Raw genomic sequence first — 12632 nt, 5'->3', positions numbered from 1 at the left:
CACTAGTCATTACCACTACATAATTTTCAAGACCCAGTGCAAAGAGAATAGGCCGGGTCAAGAATTAGGATTTTCAAGATGGTGGCGGCATAACCTTAAGTCGGACAGGAACCTATGGCGCACCCCTTGGTGCTGGTAGAATGCGGACTTCTCCACCCCACACCCCTGCTCAGGTGAACCTTCCATACCAAAGGAAGGTGGTTAGGGGATCGGCATTTATTTCCGCAGCGATTACTCCAGCAACTAAGGGGGTTGGAGGGGGTGATTCGGGAGGAAAGCTCCTGTCCATCAACGGGGCACAGAGGTTTCTCATGGTCACCGGATCACCAAAAATCACCAGTCACTCTAACCCCAGTCTTCGGGGAGGGGCAGCCTATGCAGCAGGGGTAAGCAGGGAGAGCTGATGTAGCCAGCTTCCCACGGGCAGCTCGGAGAACCCGCGCGGCGCCTTACTGACAGCGGCGGGCTAGCTCCAGCCCCCGGGCCCCACCTGGGTTCCGAAGCCCTCCCTTCCCACCTGCTCCCCGCCCCACCGATGTTAGGGCGCCCAGGGAGACTGAGCGCAGAGGGGACGGGGCAGGGCTGGAGACAGAGCGCCGGAGGCGGCACCCACCGAGCCTCGCGAAACCTCTCGGATGTTCGGACCTTTGCCACCCCGGAGTCGCGGAGTCACCCCTAAATCCACGCGGCTGGGGCCCGCAGTCACGCGTGTTGTCCTTCCGGCCTCTCCGTGGCTCCGCCCCGCCCCGCCCCTCCCCGCCCGCGGACTGCGGGCCCTTTAAAAGCGCGCTCGGCCGGAGCCGCCCCTTCTGTCGGCCAGGCTCCGGAGCTGCCGCCGCCTGCGGGCCTTGGCCATGGCGTCCCCGGCCATCGGGCAGCGTCCCTACCCGCTGCTCCTAGACCCGGAGCCGCCGCGGTATCTGCCGAGCCTGGGTGGCACCGAGCCGCCCCCTCCCGCCCGGCCGCGCCGCTGCATCCCCACGACCCTGATCCCCGCGTCTGGGGGGTCAGAGGGTCGGGGTGGCAGGAGGAGTGCCCGGGGGGACCCCGAGCCCACGCCCCGGGACTGCCGACACGCTCGCCCTGTCCGGCCGGGTCTGCAGCAGAGACTGCGGCGGCGACCTGGCTCGCACCGACCCCGCGACGTGAGGAGCATCTTCGAGCAGCCGCAGGATCCTCGCGTCTTGGCGGAGAGAGGCGAGGGGCACCGTTTCGTGGAACTGGCGCTGCGGGGCGGCCCGGGCTGGTGTGACCTGTGCGGACGAGAGGTGCTGCGGCAGGCGCTGCGCTGCGCTAGTGAGTGAGGGAGGGGAAGGTGCGCGCGGTGAAGGGCTGCGTGCGAGCCCGGGAGAGGAGGCCATTCCCTTCTGTGGCCAGCTTGAACTTTAGGCAGGTTACCTTTGAGACAGCTGCTGTCCACTGCCTGGCATCCTTTAATGGCTGCCCACTGACCCGAGGTGGCTGTTTATATGTGTACAGTTAGTATCGTATCTTCAGATGGGTACGAGCCTTCTCTGCCCGCCCCGTGCAGTCAGGCAGACAAGCTTGTTTGCAGGTCGGGATTGATGGCTCTCTACAAGGTCACTAGGTTGTCTTACACACATCCTCTTCTTCCTTTAGTTGTAAGTTTTAAAAATTGGGTAGTAATATTGATAATGTAGTGAGTATTTGACCCTTACTTATTAGAGTTAATGGGGAAATGAGTTGTTGATTACCTTAGGTTCTTCCTCCTAGAGAGCTGTTGGCACGGGAAGCCTGGTTAGGCTTTGAATGGAAACAGGTTGCAAGGCTGAAGAATGCCAAGGTCACCTGCCCCTGAGGCCTCCTCAGCCTCCACACCTGGCTCCTCCACCCCGGGTATTCTGCTCCAGGGTCTGGCTGTGCCTCACCGCCTCCTCTTCCTTCTCCTGTACCCTTGTGCCCATCTTCCCCTGTAAAATCACGAAGCTCCCTGCCAGTTCCTTCCACAAGGCTTCCCCACTGGCCTGCTGGCTTCTCCTAATCCTGACTGAAACACTGGGCACCAGTATAGAGGTTTCTGAGCAAATCTGCACTCTTTTTAGGGCTTCTTATTACCTCTCACCAATGGGGAGTCTGTGTGTCCCTGTAATAAGTCTCCTCCCCACCAACCCAGGGATCTGCTGTTGCCAGAGGGTATTCATACCCGTGTGTTTACGCAGCTACTTTGAACATGTGAGGCACACAGTGCGATGACAGTTTCCAGCGATCATCTGTGGCCATGGATTGCAGCCACATCTTTTGGTAAAGGGCCTTTCCCCATGCTCCTTCAGACTGCGACACTGGACAGCAGCAGTTAGCACTACCCTCCCTGTAGCCCACAGCAGCGGCTCCAGTACAGTGTGAAAGGGAAAGTGGGTGCTGATCTTCCTACCACGAGCATTCCCCATACAGCTGGCTGTTGAGGAGAGGGCTGTGCATGTAGAGTCCTGTGCCTGTGTCCCGTGTGCACAGGCTGCTGTCCCCTGTAAATGCTGCTGACCTGCAGAAGAATCCAGTGTAGCTTACCTTTGGATGCGCTGCTAGCCTTTTCTCCCTCAGTGTTCCTGGGTGCTTTGCAGTCCCCGCCAACTCTGTACACAGGGGAAGAGACAGTGGATTCACTATTATGGCTTTACTTATGCTCAAATTCCAGAAGCTGCATTGTCTGTGAAAATATGCTTGTTGTGATTCTTGCTTGTATTTAGACTTTGAGAGACCCGTCAGCTTGAGTTCGTGATATTCTTCTGGTTAACAATGATGATGTGTTGGCGTGTTTCTGTAGGTATCTATGCAGTACTCCATGACTGATTGAGCATCCTCATACCACATTAGAGTTGTTTGTTTCCCTTGCTCCGCCCTAAATAGTTTGCAGCACTTGGGAAATAGTGTCAGTTCCTCCCACAAGGCATCCCCACTGGCCTGCGACTTGCTGAGGTCATTTCACTTTCTTGGGTTCCTGTGGCCCCTGTGTAGTTGGTTTCCTACCAGCCAGAGATGCCTGAACACTGAAGGGGCAGCAAAACTGGAGTCAGGAAAGGCCACAGAAAGGAATCTCTGTTTGTTTTTTTTAATATTTAACTAACCGTGAGTGTTCAGCTGGCCAGGAGAAAGCCGAGACGTTTTTGGTGTGCAGGACAGACTCACCAGGCATCTGGTGGTTAAGCCGAGGTCTGACTCTCTCAGAGGGTTTGTTTGTTTTATTTTCATTTTTGAAACGTGTGGGTCAGAAAAGGAAGTTTTAAAAACGGTAATCCTGGAGTTGGGAAGAAGTGGGGACAACTCAATTAGCAACGCAAGCATGAGGACCTGAACTTGATCCTTAGAACCCACGTAAAAAATAAATAAATAAAAGCAGACATGCTAGCACAGGCTTGTAACCTCAGTGCTGGGCGGTGTGTGGAGACAGGCTGGGTCCTGGCTGGGCCTTACTGGCCAACCTTAGCTACTTGTACACATAGACACACACACACACACACACACACACATACCCCTCAAACTGGAACCAGAGTCCTGGCTTTGAATTGAAAATGTCACTTAGTCTCTGTGTGACCCCAGGAATCTCTGTATTGCCTTCACTTGTCTTTAAGAAGTGGGGATAATGATCTTATCTACCTCATCGTGTTAATGTGAGAATTCAATGTATTAATCATATACGTGTATGTTGATTAGAAAAGTGCTAGGCAGGGTGCACAATGAGTGGTCAATTAGATATAAGTGCTGCCATTGTCTCCTCCCATCTGAGAACGTTAATGGCTAGCTGGGGCTCACTCTACCGCAGAAGCATGGGTGCGGTTTTTCAAGCTTTGGTTGCCTGTGGAGTTGAAAGCGGGACGTTGGTAGTCTATCTTAGAAGTTTAGGTATGAGCCATCCTCTAGACATGACATCCCTGCCTAACATCTCAGGAGAACTTCAGCTGTGATGAAACCCACAGTCCCATGGCTGAGACTCCTCTGTGCCTGGCTTAGCCATAGATGCCTTTCCCAGCAGCACATACGACCAGCAGAGCGCCATGCTGGTTTCCTTAAGCAGTGGTTGGGAACAGATGCTTGTTTACACCATGGAGACTGGAAGGCCAGTGGGGCTGTGAATGACATCTGTCTTTCTAGGAGGCTGACCCTGGGTGGGAGGCTGGTGGAAAAATGGGTTTTCAGTAAGGGAAGTTTTAGAGAATTGCTTTGACTAGCTAACACTTACTTAGTCCCACTCCGGAGGTCGGTAGCAGCACTAGTAAACACTGTTAAGTTTAGAGCCAGTGCTAACTCTCAGCATTAAGTCTGAGGGCTGGCTGGCAAGATGGCTCAGTTGATAAAGTTTTTGCCGAGCAAGTATAAGATTCATGTAAAAAGCCTAGCCCTCTAGTTCTCACCTGTAAGCCAGGATCAATGAGAGATCCTGGTTAAAAAATAAAATGGTGAACAACCTGGAAAGACAATCTATGTTACCTCTGGCTTCCAGACACATAACACCTGTGTGACACGTGCACACACAGAATCAAATGTGTTAGATAGGAAGGGAAATCCATGGGCTGGATACACATACCCGCAGAGGGAAACCGGGAGGCCAGAGCTTACAGAACCGACCGCCATGTTTTGGTTCTGGGTGGGGTGGGGGCGGCAGACACTAACTCCAGCCTTCCCAGAGACAGCAGTCGGCAGCAAACAACCTGGGAATTCATCCCTCCAGCTGCCTCTTGCCCTTTCTTGCATGGAAGGCACGTAAAGATGGCCTTCTGCCATGTGTCTCCTTTGAGTGGGTGTGTAAACCATCCTGGGCCAGGAAATGGTCTCGCAGTCAGAGAAACCAAGTCTAGTTCTCAGCTAGGCGGGGGAAGAGACTTCAGGTATCTGGTGAAAGCTGTTGATATGTGGGTGCTCCAGGTTGGCTCCAAGAAGGAGCCCCTCTAAAGGGATGGTGGTTCAGAACCATGGGTATAATAAAGTGATTGGGATGATTGGTCTGAAAAGGGGGCCTCCCTGGGGCTCATACCCCTAACCTCTTCCTCCAGGGATAGACTTCAGTTGCGTTGTGAAGATCATGTACTCGCTGCCGAATTCCTAGGGAGGGCTCCTGAGTTTTCTTGAAGAGAGCTGCTGCTGTCTCAGGGTTGCCTCTCTGCCTCTTCTAATTCCTCTTGCTGTATTAATGACTGGGTTTAACTAGATCCTCGGTGGGACTGGAGCCACACAGGTGGCATCACCTATTCTATTAGGGGCTCTTTGCAAGCCTGCTAGAACTTTGACTACTCCCCAACCCTACCCTACTGCAGCAGACAAAAGTCTTCATGGAAAACATCACGGCCACCACCCTTTGATGTGCTGCCGTCCAGTGTTTACTCTGAGCATTTGGGAGCTGTTTGCCCGGGGCCCCAGCACTGCTGGAGTTTGTAGCCTGTGTTTTCCTTAGTTTGGAGACAAATTCTGTTTGGGAAGCTGGGAAAATTAGGCACTGATATCGATGTTTTGTTGTTAAAGATGACAAACACCCAGTTTTCTCCTCTCCTGGCTCTAATTAAAGTCTGCTTAGGAAAAGCCTTTTCGGGGTGTATGTTAAACACAGGGAAAGGGCAGCTGTGGTACCCTGAATCTCCAGTCCACACCCCTCATTTTCCTTTCTTTCCTTCATTTTCTCAAAAGATGAAAGCGAGGGATTAAATATGAGCCGATCCCCACCCCCGCCCCCACCCCCACCCCCACCCCCACCCTCACCTCCCCCATTCATCAGAGCATGAAACTCTATGATTGTGGAGTATGGGGCCTTGAATCCCAGGTATAGTCAAAAATGATTAATGCCGCTTGTCTACGGCCTAATTAGACTTGGTAATGAGTGTGTGCGTGTTCGTCTACAGGAGCTGAGAGTTGTTAGGTGGCAAGGAATTGATGAGGCCGGGGGCTGGGATCTTTCCCTTTCCAGGCTCACGCTTGAAGCAGACGGTGGCAAGCTTGGCAGGTAAGCCCCAAGTGACAAGGAAATCAGCCTCTGCCAGCCAGCCTGGCTGGCAGAGTGAATTCCAGCCGGGGAGTGTGCACTGGTGAGGCTTGGGCTGGGCCAGCCAAGGTCTAAGAGTGTACACGTGCCAGCAGTGCCTCTGCTCTGAAGAACCCCATCTCCATGCTTGCTGCCGCACTCATCCTCAAAATAGCCTCACGAGGCTGGAATGCCGGATGCTTCCGCCAAGCGCTCACCTGCCTGGGGCATCCTTGGCCAGCTTGCTAGCAGGAACCTTTCAGATAGAGTTAATGTTGCCAGGCCTGCCAGAATTTGAGGCAGCTCGGGCCTTCAACATGTCTCCCCACTCTGGGCCCAGTGCTCAGCACCTTTATCATAGGCAGCCACCAGACACAGCACGGTGGTGTGTGTCACATCCCTGCCCTCCCAGGGATCTGGCTGGCTCTCTCCTCAGTCCTCACAGCTCAGTTACCCATAGAGGGAGGCTGCTTGCGGCTCTTGCCCTGCCTGGGGTGTTATTAAGACTGGTGATAGACCGGTAAACATCCCAAACCCTTCCTGACCGCATTCCAGAGATGGCAAGATTCTTTGGAGGGTGAGTAGTTGTGGGTACGCAGGGCGTGGAAACACCCTGGCCCTGCCCATTATGTCCCTGGCTCTGGCTTTAGTCAGTGCCAGGCGCCTCTTTCCTGTGGATGGATCCTGGTCTGCACTCCTGCCGCAGGCTACCTGTGCCCTCCCAGATGGGTGGCCTTAACTCTAGGTCTCTGCTGTCTGGAGCCACCGAGCCCTCCTCCCACAGGGCTCTGTTCCAGCTCTCCCCTACTGGGTCAGGAAGTGCTGGCGGCAGCTGACTCTGCAAAGGCCAGCTCTGACTGGGGAGATGGCTTTGTATTTAGTCATATTCGGAGTTTTTTTTTCCAGGGATTCTGGCAAGCTTCTCTCTTCCATGTTCTGAGTAGGAGCTTAGGGTTGAGAGGGGAGCCAGACTTGGGACTTTAGGGAGAGAAGGGAGAGGCTAAGGAGATGATGTCAGGTTCAGTGCAGGCTATTCTCCCAGGGGGCAGTGGTTCAGTGAAATAAAGTATGTGCTGGGAATAGTCGCGTGTGCCTTGCCCCAGGGTCAAGGGCATCCTATCTCAAACCCGTGCCAGTAATATGTGGGTCTTCCCTGAAACACACACACACACATATACACACACTATGCTAAAGACACATAGGCAGAGCTTGGTGGACCTCAAGACTTCTCCACTGGGTGTTCATTAGCAGAAGTAGCCAACATGTCTGTGCTGGGCCTGTTCTAGCCTGCTTGTGGTTCCTGGAGTAGAGGAAGTTCATAAGATGCATCCACTGGGAAATCTGAAGTTGTGTCTCTTTGCACTTTAGTTGGGGAAGAAGGGAATGCATTGAGGTGCCTCTTGGAGCCACTGTAGAACAGGGTTGTGGCTGAGGGTCTGGGTGGCCATGGAGGTCGAAGTACCACATGTTTGCTTCAGGATGTTCCTACCTAGATCCACTACCTTGAGTGCTGTTGAGGACATCAAGAGGAAAACCACACGGTGGCATTGCACAGAGGGCTTGTCAGGGGTGGTGCTCAGGGTTTAGGCTGCTCACTCGCATGTGTCATTGGGCAGGTGGGTGGTGGCTGAGTACGACACTCACCTGTGACCACGAGAGGCGAGGTCATATTTACTCTTTGGTGGATGACCTCTGAGCAACCTTTTGCCACCCTCAACTCCCTGCTTCTTGAATCGGCACAGTTCCAGATCTAGAGTGTTCCGTCTTCATGCACACCAGAAGAGGACATCAGATCCCATTATAGATGGTTGTGAATCCACCCATGTGGTTGCTGGGAACTGAACTCAGGACCTCTGGAAGAGCAGCCAGTGCTCTAACCCCTGAGCTATCTCCCCAGCGCCCAGGTAGCATGCATTTGTAATTCCAGCACTCTGGGGACATAGGCAGGTACCTGGAGATGCTGCTAGCCATCCGCCAGAGCTTAAACAGTGAATTCTGGGTCCTGGTGTGAAATTCTGTCTCAAAAAACAAGGTGGGTGACTCCTAAAAGAATGGTGCCCAAGGTTGTTTTAGCTTCTACATGCATGTGGACATGTGCTTGGATACACAGAAACATGGACACAAGTATATGAACACACAAATGCACACATGAAGAAAAGGAACTGAAATCCAATCTTACGTGGACCTTGATGAAACAGGTTCATAAAAGATGGGTCTAGAAGAAGTGCAGTGCTGTTTGTGGTTTTTAAAAACTTTTGAAAGGCTGGGGTAGACCCCTTGCCTGGCCAGGCCTTGCGTTAGATGGAACATCACCGGGCAATTACAGTGCTGCAGTGACACCTGTAAACCACCAGCCCCGTGAAAGAACAGGAGAGCTTAGGTCCCCTCAGGGCTGTCCGCTGCGTGCTGGCCCTGGGAAAACGTCATTGCTGAGCTTGCTGAACCGTGACAGAGGAAGTTGTTCTGCTCGTGAACCTGTGAAAATGGAAGTAAATACTCTCCTGTCTCACGCCCAGCTGTGTCTCAGGCGTTCTCATGGTCAGCCTGTGTTGGGCCCTGTGAGGTGGCCAGGACTGACTTAACCGTGGCTGTCCTACAGAGGGGACATCACTGCTAGGGAAGTGGAGTGGCTTCTCTGGGACCACCAGAACCTAACATAGTATTTTGCCTTCTGAACTCACATCGATTGATTACGTTTTCTTATTCATGTCCCTCTCTCTGTCAGTGAATGTGGAAATACCCAAAACACTGTTAGTAATAATAGCTACGAAGTTTAAAAACCCCAACAACAACCAAAACCAAAAACATAAAGGAGGGTGAACCGTGTGCAAGCTGTAGTTTCCGTCAGGGCCAGGTACTTGAGAGTTGGGTGTACACAGCCTGTCCTCCCGTTTAGTCTCTGAGGCTTTATTATGTGCAAATTGTGAGATCTTTAAATCTGGAGTGGAAGAAATTAGTGTCTGTCCCCTCCAGCACACCTGTGGTGACAGGTATGTGCGTGGCGTGGGTATGGACAGACACCTAGGCATGTGCATGGTGTGGAGATGGACAGACACCTAGGCATGTGCATGGTATGGGGATGGACACACCTAGGCATGGGCATCATCTTTTGTGTGTTGAAGCTGTGTGAGGAGGCTGGATAAGGACTGGAGAGTTAGCCGGCCTGCTCTGCAGACCTCTGGCTTGAACCCCAGACAGCGGGCGGGTCTGCTGCCCCCGTTGCCCCATTCACTTGGATGCGTTTTCCATCCAAGTTCGGAAGAGGCTGGAGGTTTGGTGGTTTCTGTTATAATAATCACGTCCATTCTGCAGCAGTGGAAAGTATTAAAAACTCGGAGAGCCTCTGCGCCGCCTTGTTTAACCACAGGTTCCTGCTGTAACCTGAGCGCACGCTCAGAGTGCTCTCCCTAAACGTCTGCTAGGGATGTGTGTTCCGAAAGCAATCTGTTTTTATATAAGTGGATATTTCAGAGGAGGTTATATCCTACCCAAAACTGTAAGAGGGTGAATCCTGTTGCTGCCAGTTCTCTTAAGCCTTGGCTAGATTATCCTTTCGGCATGGAAGGAGGTCCTCAGCCGAAGCTCGGGCATTAGGGGCAGCAAGAGGTCATTGTAGACACTCCCCTGCTATAGATGGCAGACCTCCCAGACCAGCGGTAGAACGTCTGTCTCATTTCCAAAGGATCAGGGATGGAGATTCCAGAGTAGAACACCTGTGGGCCCTGAATTTCATCCCAAACACTGAAAACAGCAAAAGAAAATCCCAAATTAACCCAAAACTCTGCCAAGAAAGAAGCGAAGCCCATCCTAGGGCCACATACAGGGATCTTCTCTTTCATGTGTATGAGAACTCTCCCAGCCTCCGATGCTCCAGGGGCAGTAGTGGAGCTGCTAGCCTGGGCCAGCATTCCCAGACCCTGTGGGCCGAGGACCTCAGCCACTCTTGCTTGACGGTCCTAAGTGTCATCTCAGGACCTGGACTCACAACCTCTTTCTGGTACAGAGACTGCTTGACAAGCTAACAGGCCACAGTAACAGACTGGAGACAGCCCAGTCTTTCCAAAGAGTGTGCAGGAGAAAGGATCAGTGTCCAGGCCTGAGGAGAGATGGCCATGCAGTGGTGAAGCATCCACAGCTTAGTACACACCATCCAAATACTGGCAAAACGCGCTAATGATCTCCAGATTGTTTTTAAAACACAGTTTTCCAAATATCATGGAAGAGCCCCCTCTCTTTGCAGCTGTATAGAATGACTTCCTCCCAAACATAACAAATCTATTTTGCCCGTCCCATACACCACATACCTATGCACAACAGTGCTTAATAGGATCCCAGACAGCTACAGAAGGGCAGCCACAAGTTGTCGCCTTGATCCGTGCTGGATCTAAGGGCACTCGACCGAAAGAGCAGTCACTCGATGTTGTTCTCCTTTTTAAGAAGGGAGAAAAATATATTGTCCTCAAAATACATAAAATCGTTGAATTGTATGCATTCTTCCCCAAGCCATACAGAATAACAAGAGACAGAATGTGGCAGGCTTCAGAAAGGGAGAACACAGCTGTCCGGAGCATAACTGACCAAAACTCAGACTGAGATTAACCCCTGAGAGACATGCAAGACAAGGTTGGTGTTTTGTTTTGTTTTGTTTTGTTTGTTTTTTTTTTAACAAACCCAAAATCAATGAAGAAATTCTTGGAGTTATTAAAGATTGATTTCAGTGCTCCTGAATATTCTACTACTGAGCCCGAGGGTCCTGCTTAATTACCTAGGCTAGCCTTGAACTTGCATCCTCCTGCCCCAACCTCCTGAGCAGCTAGGATTACAGGCATGTGGCGCTGTGTGTCTGTATTAAAGAAGGATTTGAAACTATGTGCTGCCAACCTGTACTGAGTATGGACAAGCTCTGCAGGGCACGTGTGGTCTGCACAGAACCTCCTAGCTGGGTTTCTGTGAGGAAGGCATGGAGGGGCATAGACACTGAGGTCCAGAGCCAAGGTTTCCTTCTTTAGTGAGGAGGTCAGAGGATGTGCCCTTTGGCTCAGGGCATCCTGTTTGACTTTGAAGGAGTTGGGAGCACAAACAGGTTGAGCCAGGCCCTGGTAGTTGCTTGGGACTTGGGACTCCTATAGAGGGTATCTGGAGTCCATTGCCTGCTACTTGGCCAAGCACAAGAAGACCAGGATGATTCCCGCCCCGCCCCCGCCCCCCACCATGCTTAGTTCTGAAGTTCATGTTCTCTGCCTGAAGGACAAGTCCTCCTCTTTCATGGCTCTGGCTGGTGAGGCTGGCTCTCTGGGCAGTCTGAGGGTGGATCTTTCCCATAAGGTTCCTGCCACCCTGGTACCAGCTCTCTGACTTGGCCTGGGCAGCATGGTCTTCAGAAACTCCCTCATGGCGCTGGTTACGTTTGGATCAGAGCGAGGGATATCCTGTGATCCTTCTTTTAGGCCGAGAAGATACTTCTGTCCTTAAGTGGGAGACCGTTGTTTGTTCCTCTGCTCCCCCACTCGCTATACCCCACAGGATCACATTTCCCTCCCTGTCTCTTCCCAAGTATCTGGTCTAATATAAATGCCCTGACCTCCTCAAAGTCACACAGCCCCCCTCCCCCTCTGCTGAGCGAATTGAATTCAGCAATGTGAATTAGCTTTGTCTTGTCCCTCAGGAGCCTGATATTTGGCTGGTAAAGCATTATTAGTAGCCCACGACCCCCAAAGCAATCCATTAATGAGCTCCTAGGCTGGGCACGCGGTATGAGGTAACAGATGACTTTGGTCAGTGGTTGGAACTTTGAAGACATTGATTTCTCAGACTCACAGGCATGCGTGAGGAGTGAGGCCCTGGGCAGGCTCTCCTGCGGCGTGTTTGGTGGGGGCACTTTTATCTTATCAAACTAAAAGCCCAGGAATAGAAAGTTTTCCATTGGAGGAGGTGGCAGGGACAGGATCTCAGCTGCGGAGGAGGCCACATCCATGAGGTCTCAGGTACCTATTCTGGTCACAGGAAGCCGAGAGCCCTCCACTGGGCCAGTGACTCCCTCTCTTGGCGCCAGACCTGAAGAAGAGCTATTGATCTGCAGACATCTTAGAATGAGGGAGGGCCCAGATGAGGAGGCGGTGGCTGCCTGCTTCAGCTCAGTCACCTTGTGTCTCCAGCGGTTCTTCCAAAGGTTCCCGAGGAACCAGGAGCTGTCAGAAAAGCTCAGCACCCCACAGAGGCTCTGCAGCAAGGCCCTGGCTCATGGTAGGTTCCAGTCCCTCTGTCTGGAGATGCTCCGGACTAGAGTAGAATGGGTATTCGGGCTTCCAGGCCTCTGCCTAGTGGCTTTTCTCATGGAAAAGGAATGTGGGGTCTTTTCAGCAGCCTGGCACTTAATACTGAGCTCAGCACCATTTCTTGGTCCTCCTGACTCTGCAGAGAGCAAGGCATGGGTGCTGTCACCTTGGCTGTTTGAAGCTGAGCAGGCGTGGCGGATGGGTACACTCATCCTGGGTCAAAGGCCCTGTTCAGGCTGTGGGCTTTAGAAGGGCTGTCTATGGGTTAGGACTGGGTAGCCACTGGGACCAGGCTTCCTGGTGCAGTAGAACATGGTGCATTGGAGGGCTGCTCCCTTCCATTCTGCCTGTCTTGTAGCTTCTGAGAGTGAGCAAGGACCAGGGAGTAGCAG

General features: G+C 52.4%; 1 protein-coding gene across 2 annotated transcripts in view; it reads left to right on the top strand.

Annotated features, from left to right (window-relative positions):
* The first annotated feature begins 822 nt into the window (after positions 1 to 822).
* Positions 823 to 12632, top strand: part of Rassf5 (Ras association domain family member 5) — a 66798-nt gene continuing 54988 nt past the window's right edge. For both annotated transcript variants that reach the window (XM_052200082.1, XM_052200084.1), the window contains exon 1: positions 823 to 1296. In XM_052200082.1, the coding sequence (XP_052056042.1) occupies positions 855 to 1296 (442 nt within the window). In that variant the 5' untranslated portion in view covers positions 823 to 854. The remainder of the gene's footprint in view (positions 1297 to 12632) is intronic.

Source organism: Apodemus sylvaticus, chromosome 12 (genome assembly GCF_947179515.1).
Source record: "Apodemus sylvaticus chromosome 12, mApoSyl1.1, whole genome shotgun sequence".
Taxonomy (NCBI): Eukaryota; Metazoa; Chordata; class Mammalia; order Rodentia; family Muridae; genus Apodemus; species Apodemus sylvaticus.
Note: the sequence above shows the minus strand (reverse complement) of the source record. Positions and strands in the feature narration are given on the sequence as shown.